Source organism: Globicephala melas, chromosome 1 (assembly GCF_963455315.2).
Source record: "Globicephala melas chromosome 1, mGloMel1.2, whole genome shotgun sequence".
In the NCBI taxonomy this organism is placed as follows: domain Eukaryota; kingdom Metazoa; phylum Chordata; class Mammalia; order Artiodactyla; family Delphinidae; genus Globicephala; species Globicephala melas.
Genome location: NC_083314.1, coordinates 49734885 through 49755776, shown reverse-complemented (window position 1 = coordinate 49755776; position 20892 = coordinate 49734885). Strand labels below are relative to the sequence as shown.

Sequence of the window (20892 nt, the reverse complement as noted above, 5' to 3'; positions counted from 1 at the left end):
GGGGAGAGATCCCTGGAAGATTCTGGGAAGAGAAGGAGACAAATGACAAAGTGGTGGGCTCACAAAAGGGGCCTGTGACAAATGACTGGGAGGACTGGGTGGACAGATGGAGAAGAGCAAAGGCCCCTGTCCTTTCATTGGAGAACTCCTTGTGGCTCCCCGAACAAGACAGTGACTCCCCAGGGACTGGGCTTAGGGTTTGTCTCCCTGGTTTTCTCTGCTGGGATGACTAATATGGACCGGGGCAGAGGGTCTATATCAATCTAGCCCAGCAGAAAAATGAATGAAAATTGAATTCCCCAAGGAGAATCGGGGAGCTGTTATCCAGACAGAGATAAATCAAAGGATGCCACAAAGACAAGGGGGAGCAGGATTCCAACAGCAGGAGAATAATTAAGGAAACAGTTTCAAAATGCAAATGATAAAAGAGGGTTTGAGAGGAATAAGGACAGGAGGAAATAATTGGAGATGGGGTGACAAGGAGCAGAGGCAGCGAATTCATCCCTCAGTGGAGAAAGGGACTGGGCCTCAGGATTCCCGGTGTCTGAGGGTGAACTTGCCCACTCTGTGAAGTTCCTAAAGTGCAAGGGTTAGAAGACACACAAGTCTGCTGTGCGGAGTGGACAGAGCACCAGATTGGGAGTCAAAGGCTGGATTTAATTTCCAGTTGACTCTGCAACTTATTAGCAGTGTGACCTTAGGCAAACCACTTAACTTCTCCGTTTCCTGATAATCATACCCAAGCCCAGGCATGATTATGAAGATCAAATGAGATAAAATATGTGGAGGAACTTTGTAAAATGTAAAGACGAATGGAAGCTTTAATCATTTTCTTAAGTTGAATTCTGGAGATTCTTCCCTTAGAACTGGATCCACTGACATGTTGGGTTTGGTTCCCAGAAATGTAATATGTAAATGTCCAGAAAGTACCAGATACTCTTACTGGTTATTGACCAACGCCCTGACAGAACTTAGACCTGGGGAAAGCCACATCACCACCAGGCCATCCTCTGGTACCCACCCTCCCATTGGGTTGTAGCTGGAAGGCACAGGTCTGAGGAGGCTCTGAGGACCATTGCTCCTGGGACGTCACTGGCCAGCCATGGGCAGCTTTCAGTGGGAAAAGCCCTGAGTCAGCTCAGAGGTTTAAGTCCGAACAGATGAACCCCAATGGTCTTCCTGGTCTATTCCACAGTAGAGATTATCTGCCTTCTGTGGGAATCAGCCATTCTTCCATTCTGTGGAGGGTAGAGACAAGCTTAGCCCCTGTTAACCTCAGTTTTTTCATCCACCAATACCACTTATTGAACTGTTGTGAATAATAGGTGGAATTATACATGTAGAAGCACTTACCCTGGTGCCTGACACAGTTTTAAACTTTCCATAAGTGTTGGTTATTATTATTACCACCATATGCTGTTATGTTGTTATCATTATCGCTATCTGCAGCAGCAGCAGGCACTAAAAAATACATTTAAGGAAAGATTTTTATTGGGGATTCATTATTAGATGGGAAGGCTAAGGCCCCAGGAAGAAAGTGAAATACCTCGACAGATGTAGATGTTAGTGGAAGACCTTGGGAATGGGACTGAGCTCATACCAGGAGGCAAATACCTCTAGAAAAGTTTAGGAATGTAACAAGGGCATTTATTCGTGGAGCTACATTGCGTGTACATGTGGGAACACAGAGGGGTGCGGGGGGAGCAGTTGCTCACAAGGTCAAGAACTGAGAGCCAAACGGATCTCCCAGGGCTCCTCTGCCATTGGATAGACTTGAAAGTGGCATCCCCTGAACCAGCCCTAGGCACAGGAGAGTCTCCACTACAGTAATGCTGCCCCTCACCCAGTGAATGACTTAGTGACATGCAGTGGGAAGAGGGCAGGACCCAGGCAGGTTCATATCAGGGGAGTAGGAGCCGCAGAGAGCATTTTAAAAATGTAATATTAAATTATAAAAATAATTACCACATATGCTCTATATTTCACTGCATATAAATATTTTATCTTTTACGGATATTACTGAAAACATATAACAACTTTACAGTAAATCTGAAAAAGAGAAGAAAGAAAAAATTTCATAAAATACATCTCCCTAGTATACTATTTTCCATAATGTACTTCTGAATAGCATTCTGATATATTTCCTTCCAGTTTGTCCTGTGTTTTTGAAAACAACTTTTATTAGTTTTTTTCCACTTTATAAAATAACGTGCTCATTGAGGAAACTGAAAAAAGCAAAAAGAAGAAAATAAAAATTATAATGTACAGGTAACCACTTTTATATTTATATATATTTCTATTTATGCTTCTTTAAAAAATAATTATCCTAAAGTTCATACTGCTTCATATTCTCTTTTTTCCCCTCACTTCCTTATAAATCTCAAACACTTTTCTACATTATTACTCTTGTGTTGTATTTTCTAATGACTGTATCATTCCATTTTATATACTCTAATAATCCCCTGCTGTTGGATATGCAGGTTATTCTCTTTTTTAAACGTCCTTGCAACTATATCATTATAAATATTCTTGATTATTTACTGTGGACAAATTTTTGTATGGATTGGGTCAAATCCATCACACTGTTGGGCTATAAAAGATATTGCCAAAATGCCCTCAGAGGACATTGTCCCTCTTTGCATACCCACCAGGAAACTGTTTTCTAATTTCCCCACACCCTAGCCAACAATGGGATTATCACTGCTTTTATCTTTAACATTTTTACATACTTATAATCATACAATAGTGCATTCTGCTTTTTAAAAAATTTAGTATTTCACAAGCATTTCCATATTGCTAGGTTTCATAATTAGTTTCAATAATTGTATATTACTTTTCTTTTGTTGGATTTTTAGGTTATTTTTCTCCAAAATGTAATGCTGTAATAAGCATCTTCATGTATGAAACTTGTTTCGAATTTTATTATTTCTGTGGAATAGACACTCAAAAGTGGAATTTCATGAGCTAAAGGGTATGAAAAATTTATGGGTTTGATACATATTGCCTAATTGCTTTCCAAACGAATTTAAGAGCTTATAAGCACACCAACAATATTTGTGAGAGTAGCAGTATCAAATAACCTTCACCAGCACTGAATTCTACCATCCGCCCCCCTTTACTCATTGAACAGACAAAAAAGGTGTAAGTGCTACGATGCTTTGTTTTTCTTGTCTTTGATTCTTAATGAGGCTGGCATTTCCTCGTGTTTGTTTACTAGCTAAATTTTTGTAGAAAACATTTTGGTAAACACTGAAAATGTCACCGGGTTCTTGGCTTTTTTCCTGTGCCCTGGAGTTACCTCGCAGGTAAACAGGGCAAGAGATGATGCCAACCCAGTACTAGGTCACATAGAAGTCACTGTGACTTCACTGAAAACAAATTCTAAGCGCTGACAGCCATGCCATCCGCTCCCACACTCATGCTTGTCCCTCACCAACCCTGGTGTCCCCTTTTTGGGGACAACGCCAGGAGAAAAAGCAGGGGACACGCTGGAAAGTTGGAGAGAGCACACAGTTCCCTTTCCCACCCGGGCTGGACTCCAGTATGCTGGGATTACACATATGTCTACATCTCTAGAACGAATTCCGAGTGGCGGTGTCGCGAGCTCTGGGATCCAGAAAGCCGCCGGGTCCGGGGGATGGGTGTTTCGCGTCTGCCGGTCAGGCGGCGTAGAGAATCTGATGAAGCATGAGGAAACCTCGGCGGAGACCTGTCCCAGCGGCGGGCCTTCTGTTTTATTTCCTCCAGGAACTCGCGTTGAGAATTGCTGTGTGTGTGTGTGTGTGTGTGTGTGTGTGTGTGTGTGTGGTAAATACCGTTAACAACACACACGCCTTTGCTGGTTAGCCCCTGGGGTGGTGTGCTCGCTGCCGCCCCGCACACACGAGGTGGGGAATTGTTCAAAACGCCCGCGGTCGCAGCGCTGAGGCAGAGCGGTCTCTGAGGACCGAGGGCAGGACAAGCTGAGAGGACGCAGGCAGAGCAGTCGGGACGGGGCGGGGAAGGACCGAGGAGCCGACTCGGGGCTGCAGGCCGCGGCGTGCGGGGGCGCGCACCGGGGGCCCGCGCCCTGCCACCTCCGTGCGCAGACCCTGGCTGCTCTCCTCGGCCCGCCGCAGCCCGCTGCGTGACTCGCGCGTTCCAGGCTGAGTACTGGCTGTCCCTGGCCCGGCCTCAGCCAGACGCGGGGGAGAGCGAGCAAGGGCTGGGAAGCGCCGGCGGGAAAGGAATTGGCCGGAGGAGAGGAGGAGGAGGAGGAGGAGGAGGAGGAGGAGGATGGAGTCATCTAGTTACGGAGCACGCTCCGTCCGCCCGAGAGAAGCCCGGGACCAAAAGAGCGCGACTGGAAGACACCGCCGTGCGACCCAGGCCTCCGGAGCGCCTGCCCCGCCCTTCCCCGCCCCTTGGTTCGAACGGAGGGGCGGAGAGGACACGAACCGCCGGCTGAGGCCGGAACCCCGAGAGGATCCAGGGAAACCTGCGAGCCCCAGACGCGGCCGTCCGGGACCACCTGCTGCCGCGGCCGAGCCAGCTGCAGTATTTATACACGGGGCGCTAGCCCGCACCGCGGGGAGCAGGGGGAACGGCCCGTGAGGCCCCGCCCCGCTCCATGCGGTCCGGCCCTCCTGCCCGGCCGGCCTCTCTCAGGGCGCTAGCACCACCACTCGGGCCTGGGTCCGCCGCTCGCTGCTGGGTGGGGGGCTTGGCTGAAGGGCGGGCCTCCCTGCGGAAAGCGACGTCACGGCCGTTCCTGCAGTGTGAATGAATCAAAATGCCTGGGTGACCGCGGCCTCCTGGGCGGCCGGCACGCCAAGGGTGGAGGGGGAGGGGGAGAGAAGCGGGCGGGGGGAGGGAGGAGGGGAAAAAAGCCAGAGCTGCAGCAACAGCGTCTCCTCAACCCGGGATGTGCACCAACCCGGGAGAGCGAGATCAAAGGGATTTGAAACAGACTGAGGACTGGCGGGGGGAGGGGGCCAGGCAGCCTGTGGAATCCTCCTGTAGAGGCGGAGGGTCCGGCTTCCACCGTGACTTCGGCGGTCTGGTCGGGTTTTTTATTATTTTCAAATTTCTGAATCCAGCTTGAGCGAGAGAACGAGAAATCTCCGTAGACTGCGACTCGCTGGCTCTCGCTCGGAGATGATGCAGAGCGCAGCTGTCCCCGCGGAGGGGGCTGTCAAGGGGCTCCCGGAGATGCTTGGTGTGCCGATGCAACGTAAGACACCCCCCTTTCTCGCTGACTTAATTTGATAACGAGACGGCCGGCAGCTTTGGCCGGTTTGGGGCGGGCCGGACGCTGCGCGTAGCCTGGACCGGAGAGGACGGGCGGGGCGAGGGGCCGGCGGCCCGGGCGTAGAGGCGGTCACAGGGCAGGGGCACCAGCTAGAGTGCGTTTGAAGGGCCTGGCCCTTGGCTTTTGGGGGCCGAAAGTGAAAGCCTCCTGGATGGTGCTTGAGGCGAGCCTAGGGATACCGAACCCCGCATCCCCAGCCCATGTTTTTTCTAGGAGCCTTGGGGAGAGTGCTGTCTGGGGACAGACACCAGAGGAAAGAGCTGCAGGCCAGGCCTAAGCGCTGGGGTGGTCCCCCAAACCCTCCTCCCCCGCCGGGGGAGGGGGCTACGGTCAAAGCTCGCAGTACCGCTAGTGCAACTTCACCCCAGCTGGCGGGAAGTTAGAGAGCGCGTCCCCCGCCGCCGGGGCTGGCGGCGCAGAAGCCCAGGCCACACGCGCTGTCCCCGCGCGCAGGGCGTGCGCGCCTGGTGCGTCCGCAGCCGCTGTTGCCCGCGGCGCCCGCCGCCTGCGCCGCCAGGGACTGCCGGCTCCTGGTGAGGAAGTCCACTCGCCATATTCCAGCTAGCCGAGGAATGAAGGGAGGGAGAAGCACCGGGACGAAGTTGTGAACTCGGGGTACAGCCTTGGCGCACGCGAGAGCAGGCTCTCAGTATGGTTCAGATTCGAAAGGAGAGAGATAAGGGTGTGCGGGCGCTTTCTTTCCCGTCCCCGAAATTAGGAAGGCGGCCGGAGCTCGGGGCTTGTTTATCCTCAGGTGAGTGCGTGTGTGTGTGTGTGTGTGCGTGCGCGCGCAGGGATTTTCCCAGTGAGAATTTTCTCTGTTCCTTGCTGGTGAACGAGGTCTTCGGTGGAGAGTCTGTGCGGAGGCCAGAGCAGGTCCCGTGGCGTCGCGCTCGCTTGGCTGGCGCCGCGTGAGCCCTGCCCCGCAGGCTCGCGGGTTCTGCGGAAAGCCCCTGGGCACGGTAGAGAGAAGAGGGGCTCCCTCACTCCGCTCGCCAAGGGGCTGTGCTTCCGCCCGCGACTTCTTCAGTGGACCGGTAGCTACATCCTTGAGGTTTAAGTAAGGACCGGCTCATCCACGGAGGGTGCCTACCTAGGAACTAGGGCGCAGCAGCGCGCCCTCCTGCGCCCCGGCTCTCCATGACATGGTTTCTGACCCAGCAGTACCTCCAAGGCAGGCTGGCGAGCGTGTCTGTCCCCTCACATCCCTACCCCGCGACTTCCTGGGAAGTTTGTGAGAGGGGACTAGAAGAGGATAGCTTCACTCAAACCTACTTAGGTTGTTCCTTGACTATATACTACAGCTATGTTTTGTATCTTTTTCTGTCAACTGTTGGCAAACAGTTCCAAGTCTGCGCTGTGCCTTGGGGAATTTACCGTTAAGATGTATCTGTGGAAGGCGTTGGGGATTCACTGACTCCTTACTACCCCAGCCCACCGAGGGCAGGAGGGAGTGGATCGTCAGCCCCTGCACGAACACAAACCCTGGCAAAGGTGCTGCAGCTTAAGTTGATTGTACCTTTGCGCGAGTGAGGGGAGTGTGTGAGTGGGCGCAGGTGTGTGTGACTCATGTCCTTGTTACCCGATACAGCTGTGCTTTAATAGTTGTGGTCCATAGGTGGCCTCTGTTAGGACCGCAATGTAAGACGGTGGGTTTTGCTCTGACAGCCTTTCTTTGGATGCGCAGGACACACTCTCAGAAGGTCTCACTTTTCGTTTTTCTTACTCAGAGACAGGTTTGATTTTGTCGTCAGGAACTCGATTTCCTAAATTGCCTAGAACTCACCTTCAGAGCTACAGTTCGCCAGGCCTCGGCGTCTGGGTTGGAACTGTGGAAAACTTAATGAGGTAGAGAAGGGGACTCTCATCCCAGGGTGGTCCAGTGAGGCAAGGCTGAACCAGGAGGGGTTGGTCTGACCTTCCTTTTGTCTTGCCGTGGTTCTGTGGCCTGGGTTGGAGGAGGCACTGGCCAAAATTTAGGGGACCAATCCCTGAAGGCTTTGGGATCAGCTTTTTTTTTTTTCCTTTTGGGGATGTGTGTGGATTTTACCCTCCCCCATTGCAGCAGATCTGGCTTCTGGCTATGAAGCTGTTGGTGCTGGGCACTGGGGGACTGGTCGCCTCTGGCACATATACCCGATCATTCTCTTTCTTGGGGCATCGGACCCAGTAGCCTAAGAATTCCATGGGGGGGTGGTGGACATGCCCTTGGGCCTCAGGGAGGAAGAGGGGTTAATCTCCGGCTGTGGGTGTTTAAACCTGGTAGTGGAGGAGACAACAGAAAGGCTCTCCCGCAGGAATCCCTCCAACCTGCCAACTGGAAGGGTCACCCGCCACCCCACCACCAGGTTCTGCTTCTTCACTCTGGGCCACCACAGATGGAGCACTTGGCAGCGCAGGTCTAGAGATTCCCCAACCTCAGTGCCTCTGGTGTCCTGGCCTCTAGGGGTGTTTTAGGGGTTGGAATCCAGTATAGTCTTTTGCTTTGGAGGGATGGGTGAGGCGCATTCCCTTCAGGAAAACGTTATCAAATTATGTAATCATTTCTCTCTTTTGGTGGCCTTCTTCCTTACACCCTGTACGCCCCCCCCACACAGCGCCTCCCGACACTGCTCGCTCCTGGGTGGCCTGGTCTTTGAAGCGATTGCTGGCCTTCTGCTTTTCCGTGCAGAGGTTGCGGAGCGGGTCCCGGCCTTCCCGCTCCGAGAGCCCCTGGGTCGCCCGATCGGGCCGTGCCTGGCTGGGGCTTCTCCGGACAAACTCGGGGGTCTTTATCCGTTTGAGGGGCGTAGGCCTGAGCAAGAAGCTCGGGAGAATCCGGAGGGAGGAGGCTGGGAGCAATCCGAGACCAACTTTGGGTAGAGAAATAGAACACCCCGCGCCCCGCCAAAGCGCGGACTGGTGGGCGGGGCAGCCCCCCTCCCGCCGCCTCAGGTCAGTGTTTTTTAAGGAACTTGAACCCCGGCTCCTTGCTCTGAGTGGTGGGAGTGCTCTGCAGGAGGCAACACCTTCGACACCCTCGGGGTCACATCCAGCACGCGCAGAGTTCCTTGTTTTGTGGGCGCCAGTGGATAGGTTCAAAAAAGGACTTCGTCCTAAACTGATGCGTCCCAGCTACTTGGCCCACGATTTAGGGTGGCTGGTTTCTCTTGTTTCCGGCACACCTGCCTTTGTCCGGGGTCGTCCCCGCTGCCTCCCCCAGGGCTGCCAAGGTCCGAGTTCCCACAGCGCCTAACCCAGCGCTGGGTGCGCTGGCCTCTTAGCCTCCTCCGAACCTCTCTCCTCCCCGAATCCAGCAGTTCCCCCACGCACCTGGGTCCTGTCGGCCCCTCTTGCTGACCAAGACGTTTGGGAATAGTGAGGGACGTCCAGGGAGGTGGGCGTTTTATCCGCCCCTTGCCCTCGGTTTTGGTCCATCTCACACGTAGTCTCCCGGGGCTCACAGGAAAGGACAACGGACATCCCGGAATGCTGGCTAGGGAGCAGGCCAGCCCCGCGGGAGGAAGGAGTGATTCGCCGGGTCCAGGCTGGGAGTGGTAAATGAGAAGCCAGCCCGGGCGTCTCCCATCCCTTCCTTGTCTCCTAAAAGATCTGTCTTGCGCTCATGTGAACCCCGAAGCTGTGGGGAAAGGGCATTTGATTTTGTATTTGGCAGGATCTGGGCGAAGGACCCCTCAGGACGCCTCACTACCCTTTCTTCCCTTCCTGGCGCTCCTGCGTGGGGTGAGGCTCCCTGCACTGGTCGCGTTAGAATCCTCGTCCCCGACCTTATCCTCTTGCGGGCCATTTCTTAAGGGTGGAGTGAACTCACTTCCCGGTGGGCAGTTCTCTCAAACTATAGAGCAGGGATTTGCTCTTCTTCCCATTCCTGTCTTTTCTCGTGGTGCCAGGAAAAAAAAAAAAACACGGAAAAAAATATAGAGATTGAAATTCCATCAGATTCCAGTACAGATATCCAAACAGCAGCCCCCGACGCCACAAACCTCCTTCCCCGCGTCACAAAAATATTGTCAGGGGCGGGCCAACTTTTAAAGGTCAGACTGGCTGTCCCCGTCGGCAGATTCGGGCCTTGCGGGTTGGGGATTCAAATTCTCCAACTGTGAGGATCCCGTCCCAGCGTCGGGCCAGAGCCACGCACCAGCCAGAGGGAGTTTGGAGAAACCCGGGTGACTGCGGCCGTGCCTCGCTTGGGGTGGCGGGAGGCCGAGGGCGCCCGAGGGGCGCGCTGGCTCCGGCCTCCTTCGTTCCCTTGCCTAGATCGGAGAGGGCAGAGAGGGCGGAGGGGAGCCCGCCTGGGAAGCCGCAGACTCAGGGCGCTCAGGGAGAGGAATTAACGATTTAACCAGGACAAAGAGCAGGCAGGTGGGGCGGGTGAGGGGCGAAGGTCTGCACTGAGCGGTCCCATGTCCGTGTCTAGGTAAGACGAAAAGTCGGGACTGAAGAGAGGAGACAGGACCTAACTCGAGTGGTTTCCTCGCTCGGTCGCCGTCCATCCTCGCGGAAAACCAGAGCCAGGCGGGGCCGGGCGGGAGCGGCGTCCTCGGGTCTGGGAGCGCGACCTGCGTGACCTTGCCGCCACCAGGGCAGAGCTCCTCCGCCCCGCGGGCAGGCGCCGGCCTGGGTGGCCCGGGGGACTGACGATGAATTGCATCCAAAAGCGTTTGCTGCGCACCTATGGGCGGCGCAAGGTCCTGAGCGAGCCTGCCGCGCGCCCTGGGTTTTTGAGGGCTCGCTAGGGGAGGCAGGTGCGGACAGGGCGGCCCTTCCCGCGGAGCCGGCTTCGCACGCACCGCGTCCAGCCGCCCCGAGTGAAGGTCGCAACTGCGGAGTGGGCAAAAGAGGGACGGCCACCGCGCGGCGCATTAGGCATTTCTGCTCTTTGGCCCTTTCCCACCGTCCACCTTGCCCGTTCTTCTTCCTAGTTTATTATCCCTATTGGTCTGGGATTGGCCAAACCCGGAACCAGTTTCCTACCTGTTTGCAGCCGGGCAGACTTTTTTCGCGCGAAGAGGCGCGGCAGGTGGGAGCGCGGCCAGAGAAGGGAGACAGTAAGCTCTTTTCTTGCGCATACCCGTTTCGCACCAAGAATTTGGGAAGACAAAATTAACCCCCTACGCTGGCGGCACAAGTCTTTCCGTGACTTTTTAACCCTTAGAAAGCTGTTCTCACATTTTGGGAGCGGCTCCTCCGGCACAGAGCCTGGAGGCAGCTGGCGGGTCCCTGCGCTGCGCGCGCCCTGCCCGCATTCTCGTCTGGGCTCCCAGCGCTCAGCGGAACTTGAAGAGCGCTTGAAATGTGGCAGGCTCAAGAGAGACGAGGTCTGTACCTGCGCAGCCGTTGTTGTAAATTAAATTCGACATGGGGAGGGAATTGGTAACACTGTGTGCCCGGGGAGAAATGGAGCGGGTCGCGGGTTGTACCCACCATCCTACAGAGGAAGCCGCGGCTGGCCTGGCACTCAGCGCAGGCTTCACTCTTTGGGGCTCAGCGGTTGGCTTCATCACGGATGAGACCTTTTTTTTTTTTTTTTTAAAGAAGCCAGGGCGAATGTCTTTTAAAGGATTCTGAAGGGTGAAACTAATCAGGAAGAAGAATTACTAGCAAAACCCCGGGCGGGATGAAACCAGGAGCGGCGGAAGTTAAAGGAAGGAATACCAAAGCTAGTTGTACCTCCCTCTTGACACGCCGAAAACAAAGCGGGGTTAAGACAAGAATGTAGGCTGAACGCTCTGGGGATTAGAGCAACGTGAGTCCTCAAGACGTCTTGGGGACCGCCTACGCGACCAAATACCAGGGTCGATTTTTTAAAAATCGAGTCCTAGAGGTGAGGTGGGGGTCGAGGCAGGCGGGAAACCGGCAAAGCAATGGCTTTCCATTGAGTAGACAAAACACAGCCCACAGGGGCGTCTTGGATTTTGAACAGTGACCTGATGACCCCGCTGACCAGGTGTAGACAGCCTCAAGTCCTAAATATTTCCATTGTCCTAACACTTCCCTTTTGCCTCGTATTTTAGTGTCCTTTCACTCTGTGCTACAGTCAATTAGTGATTACTTAGCACCGCATTAGCAGACAGAACCCAGAGAGACTCAGGCGCTGGGAGGGCTGCCGCGGAGGAAGGGGAGGGAGACAGTCACACCTGCAGTCATCCGGATTGGGAAATTAGTTAACAGGGACTCACCTTTCTTTCTATCACGTTGTTAAGGAATCTCCTTCGAGCCTCTTGATTTAGTCAGTAATGGTGGCTATCGTGTGGTTTTCCCTGGGAAACTAATCTTCTCCAAATTAAGGAGTTGTGGAGGGGGAGGGTTGGTGGAGTTGGATGGAGGGACCTTGTGCCATTAGGGAAATTTATCAGGATTCGGGCTGAGAAGCTTTGGAATGCAGAGAGACTTGGAACCAGTTTAGCTGCTGAGTGGACGCAAGGAGTAATCTTACCCACTTTGGGAAACCTAAGGTTGGAGACAGACTGAAACAGCAGTTTGCTATGGCAGCACCAGATGCATTACTGTATATAGATTGCTGGGTTCCGAGATGGCTGGGGGTGGGGCTTTTGTAATGGTTTTCTGCCTTTCCTCCCTTCCTGGAATGTGTTGTTAACAATGCCTGTAACCCAAATGCGAGCGAACAGGGTCTACTGTTTTTAGTAAAATTCCATCGTGGCTTGAATATCTGTATTCCTTCTCTCTCTCTTCTTCCTTTATCCCTTCCTTCCTCTGTCTCTTCCTTCTTTCCTTTGTGAGATCTTTGCGGGGAGGAGCATGGGTTTGTGCAGGAATTCTGAGCACCGGGGTGCCATTGGGGGTTGAGTGCCCAGCAAGCTACAGAGAGGTGAGATCCATCTCTCTCACTGTGTTCCCAGGAGGCCTGGGAGGGAAGAGCAGTTTCTGGGTCCAGAACCAGAAGCAGCCCTGGAGCTGGGCTATTGTTTGCTGTAGGAAGAAAACCTCACATGCCGCTGTGAGGTTTTACCTGTTTTAGTCCTCAGTTTTACGGAACCCTGATCAAAATGGAACACAGATCAACCATTCTGAGGCACTGCAGTTGGGGGTAGGTGGACAGGTTGGGTTTAATTGGCAAAATTGAAATTGATTCTCCCTTGGAAAATGTACTTTGGGTTAACTGTGTTAGTGGCGGACTGGAAAATCATCTTGGGAGGCAACTCCTAACCCCTGTTGTTATTTTGGTGGATTTCTTTTCTCAGATCGCCCCACTCCCCTTCCCTCTGTCAATCTGGGTCTAGTCACAGATGTTTTACTGCGGCATCTCACGCCCAAATGCCTTTAAAGTATAATTTGTTTTCATTATAATGTTAGGGGGTTAAGGGATTGGTTCTGGGAATAGCTTAATAGAGAGAAAACTTGCGGCCAAATTAATTGAAAGTTTCTTCTTATGAGGGACCGGTTGCCAAACATGTGGAATATTGCCACAGAATGAGACATCAGAAAAATACGTTGTGGAGATTTAGCAATGATTAAATGTGAAAAATGGAGTGGAAATAGATGTGTACGGCATTTCCATAGACTGTCATGGATTTGTTTAATGTGATTTTTCTGTTTTATTTGCAATTACTGAGAATATTCAATATCCTACTGAAGATTACTAATTCTGTGTCAGTATATAATCTAGAAGATAATTCTATACCTGCAAATATATGTTTACATTTCTTATTTTATTGACTATGGGACTCCTCCTATTAAAATGTTATTCAGCCTTAAAATGGTAACATCAAAATTGTCTCCAGGATACTTTTGATCTTTTATTGAAGAGGTTACTATTTTTTGAGCTAAGCAGAAGAACAAAGGAGATTTTCAAAGGGTCGTCAAACCACCAAATGAAACAAATAGGACCCGCGGTGGGAAGGCTTCTGGAGGAGAAATGGAGGGAAAATAGAACGTTAGGCGTGATCATTTCTGATATGAAAAGGATTTTCTGACTTCTTCTAATTTACCTTAAATGTGATACCAGTGTTTTTGTTTGTTTGTTGTTTGTTTGTTTTACTTTTCCCAATATTTTTGTGGCTGGCCCAGATTACTACTATATTTAATGCTGCCATCACCATCACAAAGTTCAATAAACCTCTTATCCTTAAGTTTAAAAGAATTAATATTGGAATTTTACGCTTCAGCTGTGTTGTTTATGAGATTATTCTTACTAGGTTATTGAGATCCCTTAAGAGAAAGTTAATGAAAACATTTTGGAAAATTATGTTATGGGCTCTTCAAGATACATTGGTTTAGAATAAGGGAACATATAAATAAGGAAACCCTAAGCTGTTCAATAAAAATGGAGTGTCTTTAATAGGGAAAGAGCAAATAAAGAGCCAGGAGGGGGAAAAAAACCAGACCCATCTAGTTATGATTTGTCATATAAACTCCATCCTTGGTCTCAGTCCTCTGTTCCTTCAGTCACAGTTAGCAGGTGATTTAAAAGGGGAGTTGTGACCAGAAAACAGGATTTTATTGTCAATGGTGATGGCAGTGACTTTGATTTGGAAAGTTTTATTTTTAAAATATGTATCGAATAACAGAACTTTTAATTAATTTAATTTAACTGTACCTCTGTTATAATTCTTAGATTTGGATATTCCAGAACTTAGGTATGAGTTTAGGCAGGCCTGGTGTCATACTTATGTCCTGTGGCTTTATGTTGACACACTTTAGAATTAGTCATTCCCAGACGAAATCAAGGAGCCCCCACTGAGATTATTTTCCCAACCCGCCTTTTCAAAACCATCTTCCTTCTTACTCAGAGAACCTTAGGTAACAGAGCAGCATTGTCTGCCGTTAATTTTTCTCCCCCTTCTATGTGGGGAAGGACTAGAGAATTCCAAGAAAAACATTTGCATAATATTTCAATTATATGTGTGTTTCCTTAAAGCCCCATTTGGCTTTTTTTGTAGTCAGTAAAAAAAACTTAACAAATAAATAAAATTGTGTAGTTTTGGAAACATACATTGGCCAAATGTTATTTAAGACAGAGTTCAAAAAAACTACTTACCAGCGAAAGGATTTGGGATGAAACCCACCAGACAGAGGTGGCTTTGGTGAACACAGTTGGAAACCTTGGTCTTCAGTCAGGCCCAGAATCTATCCCAGAGAAAAAGAGGGTTCCAGCCCTAGTTTGGCCCCCAACTGTGTACCCTAAGGGAAACCCTTTTAAATGTAGATTAGAGGTTCACTTTTCTCAGGATCTCTAGGAGGAGTAAATGAGCTTGCAGATTTGCAAGTACTTGACAAAGTTCAAAGTGCTGGTGAACTTAAAGAGGAAGATCACGGTTCCGTTTTGCAGGGGGAGTCACCCTCCGCGGGCTGGAGTGCTCCTGGGTGTCTTAAGGGGATGGCCGAGCCGATAGGGAGCACTGTGGGGTCTGCAAACGGGGAACCCTGGAAGCATCTCCGCTGGACCTGCTCCCTATCCAGAAGGAAGCAAGGAAAACCTTTTCCTGGGCACTAGGCTGTCAAGCCAAATTGTTTGTGAAACAAAAAGAAGAACTCTCTATTTGTCCAAAAGGTAGTGAAAAAGCAATGTCTTGCAGGATTCCAAAGCGGCCCATCAAAGTCCAAATTTTACAAAATATGAATCTGTTCTGAACACTATTCCGACCAGTACAGAATACCTGTCTTTAAAATATTACAGTATTCACTTGCATTATGAGTCCAATGGAAATAGCTGAAATTCTAAACCACTTTCCCGGAAAGGTACACTTTCTTAAATACATTTTAGAAGTCATCGTCAAGTATGTTGGTTCTAGTTTTAGTCTCTTTAGTGGAAAAAAATGTTTTTCCTCACGTTGTTCATCTTCTGTGACCAAAGAGACAGAAAGCACACTTTTTCAAAGAATTAAAATCGATCAGACCAACACAAACCATTTCTGAAATGTTTCATGGTGGCCCCTGGTTCCTTGAGAGCAGTTTCTTGGAAATGAAGAAACATTGAGTGGGGAATAAAAATGCACAATAGTTATGCTATATCACCAGAGGGCTGAGGGCAATTTGATCTACCACAGACCACATCAGACCTTTGATCTCTTCCACTTCCCAGCTTTCTGAAACTTCACTAACGGAGGAATTTGGGGATTTAAAACAGAGTCCATTGTTTGATGGGCCACTCTGAAAAACAAGCCCCTTGTACCTCCACTAGGGCACTCAGGTGATTTGAGGGCTGGACATCACGTTGTGTGTTTTATAAGCTTTCTTGATGAAGAAGTAGGTTATGGCTACAGGCAAAGTGTTTTTAGTTATTTCATATCAAATAAGAAATAGTTACTTCACCATTGGGCATTTAGTTGTCTCTAAGAAAAATACTAGAAGCCCCAAATGTTAATATGAACTCAGTCCTTTCTTACCTGAATACATTACAGCAAAAGCGAAGTGAGGTCAGGCAGTTGGTGGTCCTAACCGCCCCACTCTCACCATTCACATGTGGGGAGGGGACCAAGGTCTGGCAAATTTGCCCTCATTCTATGGAAGAAAGAATCTGACAGATTTCTTTATTCCAAAAAAACTGAATCTTGTAATGTTGCATTATCTGCTGTTCATACTCTGGGATAATGTTGATTAGAAAGGGTTGTACATTTTCCAGACGCTTTAGAACTAGGGGTGTGGAGGAGAGTTTTGAGGGTTTTGGAGGGGGCGGTGGGAAAATTATATTGGGACATAAAGAAGCATGAAATAATTTTGATACACTTTAAATATATAAATCCATCTTGCTGGTGGCTGGTCAGGAAAAGGGAGAAGGGAGCTGGCCATTGAGCTTGGACAAATGTATTATGGGGCTAAGGGTCTTATACTCATTAACTGATATGATCACACAACACCACAACCCCAGAGACTGGTGTTATTATCTCCATTTTACAGATAAGAAAATTGAGGCTCAAAGAGGTTAAGCAATTTGTCCAAAATCACATACATGGTAGAATCAGAATCTCAAAATCTGGCCTGGGATTTATTGTAAACCATTTGGCAGACCTAAAAATTTGAAGATCTAAACTCTTAACAGAACTGAAAACTTTCAAATTCCCTCAATAGTTTTCCCAAAAGGTCTTTGAGCAAAATTTTCTAGTTCCCCCTAGTTTTCTGTTTCACTCACTGCCCACTCTCCCCACCACTCCAGAGTTGGACAGCTCCCTCATTTCGGAGATCGCTTCCTTTCCATAGACACAGCTTGACTTCAGAAGAATTGGCTTTTTCCTGGAATCACAATGCCTTAGCCCTTGTATCAGGATATGTGTGTGCATGTGTTTGTGTGCATGTGTGAGTGTGTGTTAGTATCTGTGGTATATGTGTGTGTACATATGAGTATGTGTGTGGGCTAAATATGCATGTCTCAGTAGATGTGAATATGTGCAGGTGCGTTTGTGTCTAAGTGAATGTGGTATGTGTGGGTGCCTTTGTCTATGTATGTGTATGTCTCAGTGTATCTCTATTTGTGATTATGTTTTCCTCTGTGTGTCTGAGTGTATATGTGATTATGTCTGTGTTGTGTCTTTGTGTATGTTGTAAGTATGTGTGAATGTGTGTACATCTGACTTGTGTATGTGTCTGTGTGAGTGTGTGTGATGGTGTCTGCTTGGATAGCTGTGTACACACAGCTGTTCTCCCTGTGGGCTTAGGTCTGTGCCTTGGACCGTGTCTCTCCTGGGTGCTGGTGGATGGCCCTGCAGATGGGAGTGTATTGTACTGTGTGGTCCAGCATCTCCACAGATTCCTTGCCTGTTCAAGGGATGTTGCTGTCTTTTCATGCCTGGGTTTATCCTCTGCAGAGCCCCAGCAGAGACCATCACCACAAAACACTTTCCTGCAGATAAGATAAAAATTTTCATTTTAAATGAAACGACTCCTTGGATCAGAAACTGAGTTTTTAGATCAAATGCTGTCTTAGTGACTGCAAGGATCTGCTTAAACTCCAGTTTTTAAAGTAAAATTTCGTGATATCAAATACTGCACGAATAAGTTGAGTTTACTAGGGATTTGGAAATTTTGGTTACGACTTTATTTCTCTTAGGAAACCTATATAACTTCTGTTCAGACTCTAAATTATTTTTTAAAAATCATAATTTATTGTAGGTTAAAAAAAGATTTGTTTTGTTGCTCTTTAAAATTTTCTAGTTCGTTCATATTTCACACATTTCTTTCATCTAAATAATTACATGGAGCACCGTCTCCTAAAGTGTGGGGTTGAGTTCACAGGTCCCCATCCCCTCACAGGCAGGGATGAATCTGAACTTGACAGACGCCATCAACAAGCTGGCACTTTGCAGCTGGGTGGAGGCGATCAGCCGGACAGGGGTTCCCACTGCCAGCCCTCCTTGGGCATTAGGTGTCTGTCCCCTACAACACATGCATACTCTGTGCAAAGGATGGAAATCTGTCCCTCAGACATTTCCATTTGCCTAATTGTTGGGGAGCACCAGAGGCCAGTGGCTCATCTGCTCCTGTCACTGCACACAGAGCAGCTTTGAGCCACCTCCATTTACCCTCCATAAAGTGACAGGGTAGAACCAGCCAGGTGGGGTGATGTCTCAGACCCTCCAGCTCTGGGGTTGGGTGAGCCCATCTCGCACACAGGCCCAGTTGAAATCCTGGTTCCCCCGTTGTGGGACCTTGGACACTTTGCTTGATCTCTCCCAGGCTCAGTTTCCTCATCTGTAAATTGGGGATAATAACACCTCCCTCACCAAGTTGTGCGGATCGAGGAAACATACATTTAGGACCTGGCACAGTTTATAACAGGCTCTTGGAGCCTGGTTTTACTATTACTATAGGTATATTGTGGGTCTCTTAAACCATTTCTACATTATCTCTGTTTTTAAAAATGCTCTCTCTCTCAAAATCTACAGTGGAATACAGTGGGAAAGGTTTTGTTTTCTTTTAACTTAAAAAGCACCCTTAGTATGTCTCTTACGTTTTTGCCAGACTCAAGGACCCCCAGTTGGGTCCCAGGGCCTCTCTCTGAGACCCCCTAGTGTGGGCAGCCCAGCCTGTCCCTGCCGGACACATCCCCTGCAAGCTGGAGGTCGAAAGAAATGGCTGTCTGCTGCTTTTAGTGTTGTTCCTAAGTATGATGTTGCCTCAGCTTCAAGCCTCTAAAACTCCCCTGCCCGCCCTCCCCGCATACATTAGCCTTAATGTATTCTCTCTTGAATACTCATCATATTAAGGCTCCCGGTAGATACCTTGCTCGAAATAAATTTTACGGGCATGCATCCTCGCCCTCATCCCCATGCATTTGTGGCCAGGAGGAGAAATAGAACCGCTTTCCTCGGAGGCCAAACAACAATTAGGTGGGAATTGGCGGCCCTCTGGCCCGGGGGGAGGGCGGGGTGCGAGGAAGGAGCGGGCTCGCGCCCCGAGGGTCGTCCCCAGACCCCAACCCCCAACCGTCGGGCTCTCCAGGGGTTAATTTGCCCCCGCTGGCCGGCTGCCTGGCTCCAGGGACAAAGACATCCCTAGCGGGTCGTGTCCCCGGGGCCTATGGTCCACGCCGACACCCAGGTCGGGCCGGGCACTCTCGGCTCCGGGGGCAAAGGTTCCTGCAGCTCGGCACCCGCCCGTCGGCACACCTCTTCCCTGAGCCGGAGGGCTTCTCGTTAGGGCTTCCTTCCCCTCTTCGAAAAAGATGCCTGAGCAATCTTCCTCCACACCTCCTGGCTCCGCAGCTGCTACAGCTCCGAACGCGAATTCCTGCAGGGGAGATCCACACCCTTTCCCGCTTAATGGCCAGGTTTACCTGTGTTGTCTCCACCGCTTGCCCAGGCTGGACTTGTCATACCACAGCAGCTCCAGGTTATCCTCCCCTCATTCCCTAGAGTCTCACCTCTTCTTTCCCAACCTCCAGCTGGTAAGGGCCCTGCTCTCGGAATCCTCCCTGGCCGCTCCAGGGATGCCAGTCCCTGATGGTCCCTGGAGAGAGGCAGGCGTGTGGTTGAACGGGCACCTGCCTGGAGGTGCCAAGCACGCCTCCCCACCAACCACGGCATAGTTGCTGTGTGATGTGGGCCCTCTCTGAACCTCCGTGGGGGGATCTTGACATCTTTGCGGAGATTCTCGGTGGGAGTTCAATGAGGTCAAGCCCAGGATCGTGGGCCCCTAACTTTCCTTACTCTCAGTCCAGCGGCACCACCTCGAGCACCTGGTTACTGCAGTTATCTTATCTCCTAATAATAGCAAGCCTTTACTGAGCACCTACTGTATACCAAGTCCCGTCCTACGTATATTGATTCATTTACCTTGACAACAATTCTACCAGGTACTATTGTTATCATCACCCCACTTTTACAGGTGAGAAAACTGAGGCAGAGAGAGGCAAAGTAATTTGTTCAATCTTAGGAAGCGGAGCCAGGACACAAAATTAGGCAGTCTGGTTTCAGAATCCGTGGTCTTCATCTGTGTCCTACCTAGCCCTTCTTATTTGATGGAAATTCGTGTAGCTGTCATGTGTCGAGCACTTTTCTGGGACTCCTTGGTAAGTACTTATTGGTTGAACAATTTCTTTGCCAAGGAGGAAATGTTTTGAGATAAAAAGAAAGTCCCATCTGAACTGGGACAGGTACCAAGTGTCCAGGGCTACACATATCTGGTAGTTTTCATGGGGCATTTTGGTCTGAGAATCAGGTCAAAGGGCAAGGAATCTAGTGAGTACGACTTTTGGGCAAATGGTGGTGGCTGCCAAAACCATGACGGAAACAAGCTGTGCTGGGGTTTAATTGGGTCCAAGATAGACAATTGTGTGTACAGGGCTAATGATGACAGTTAGTGAATGTCCCAACAGTGTGTCTGTAAGTTTTAGATACAGATGACTTAATACTTGAGAAAGCTTTCTCTCTACATAGGTTTAGATGTGCTTAAAATTTCCCCCTAATGCTTTGAGACTAATTCCTTATTTCAACACTTTAAAATTATTTCACAACCAACAAACTTGTTACGAATCAAGAAACACTAGATTCACGAAATCTCACGAGAGATTTGGTTTTAGTACTTTTGTTGACATTTGGGGTGTGCAGGAAAAACTAGTGAAGAGCTGTTTCAAGTGAGCTTCTTAGAGAGGATTTGATCAGTAATTTATTTGGTGAAAAATATCTGTGGAGTTACTCTTGTGTGCCAGACATTGTGCTAGGCACGGATGATACAAAACTGAGAAAGAAATGCTGTTCCTGTTCCTTGAGGATCTCACCTTCTGATGGGAAAGATGGTGTGTAAAAAAAACAATTAGCAAAAATGCTATTTATAATAGAGGTGAGAAACCCCAGGGTTACCAGTCTCATGACATGCTATATCACGAGGCTACCATAGGAGGCCAAATGCTTGCACTTTTATGTTTTTGTTCTTAACATTTGTTACCTTCCCTTTTTTGAGGAAAAGGACCAGGGAAAATGGCTAGAGATGCTAGCAGTATTTGTTCATCCAGCTGTGAAAGCCTGACCATTTTGAAACTAATTCAGTGACTCAAAATACTATCAACCCCCTGAGCAATCCCTTGGTAGAGATGGGATGGCAGAGAAACAGACCTTGGATAGGAAGTCACCCAGCACAGGAACAGGGTGCAGTAGTGGTTCAGGTTCAGTTGCAGACAACAGAATCCACTTTCACTATTTAAGTGGAGA

At 49.5% G+C, this 20892-nt stretch overlaps 1 protein-coding gene across 1 annotated transcript in view; it reads left to right on the top strand.

Annotated features, from left to right (window-relative positions):
- The first annotated feature begins 5136 nt into the window (after positions 1 to 5136).
- LHX4 (LIM homeobox 4) overlaps positions 5137 to 20892 on the top strand; it is a 42536-nt gene continuing 26780 nt past the window's right edge. Inside the window, exon 1 of the mRNA XM_030847612.2 lies at positions 5137 to 5212. Within this exon, the coding sequence (XP_030703472.1) occupies positions 5137 to 5212 (76 nt within the window). The remainder of the gene's footprint in view (positions 5213 to 20892) is intronic.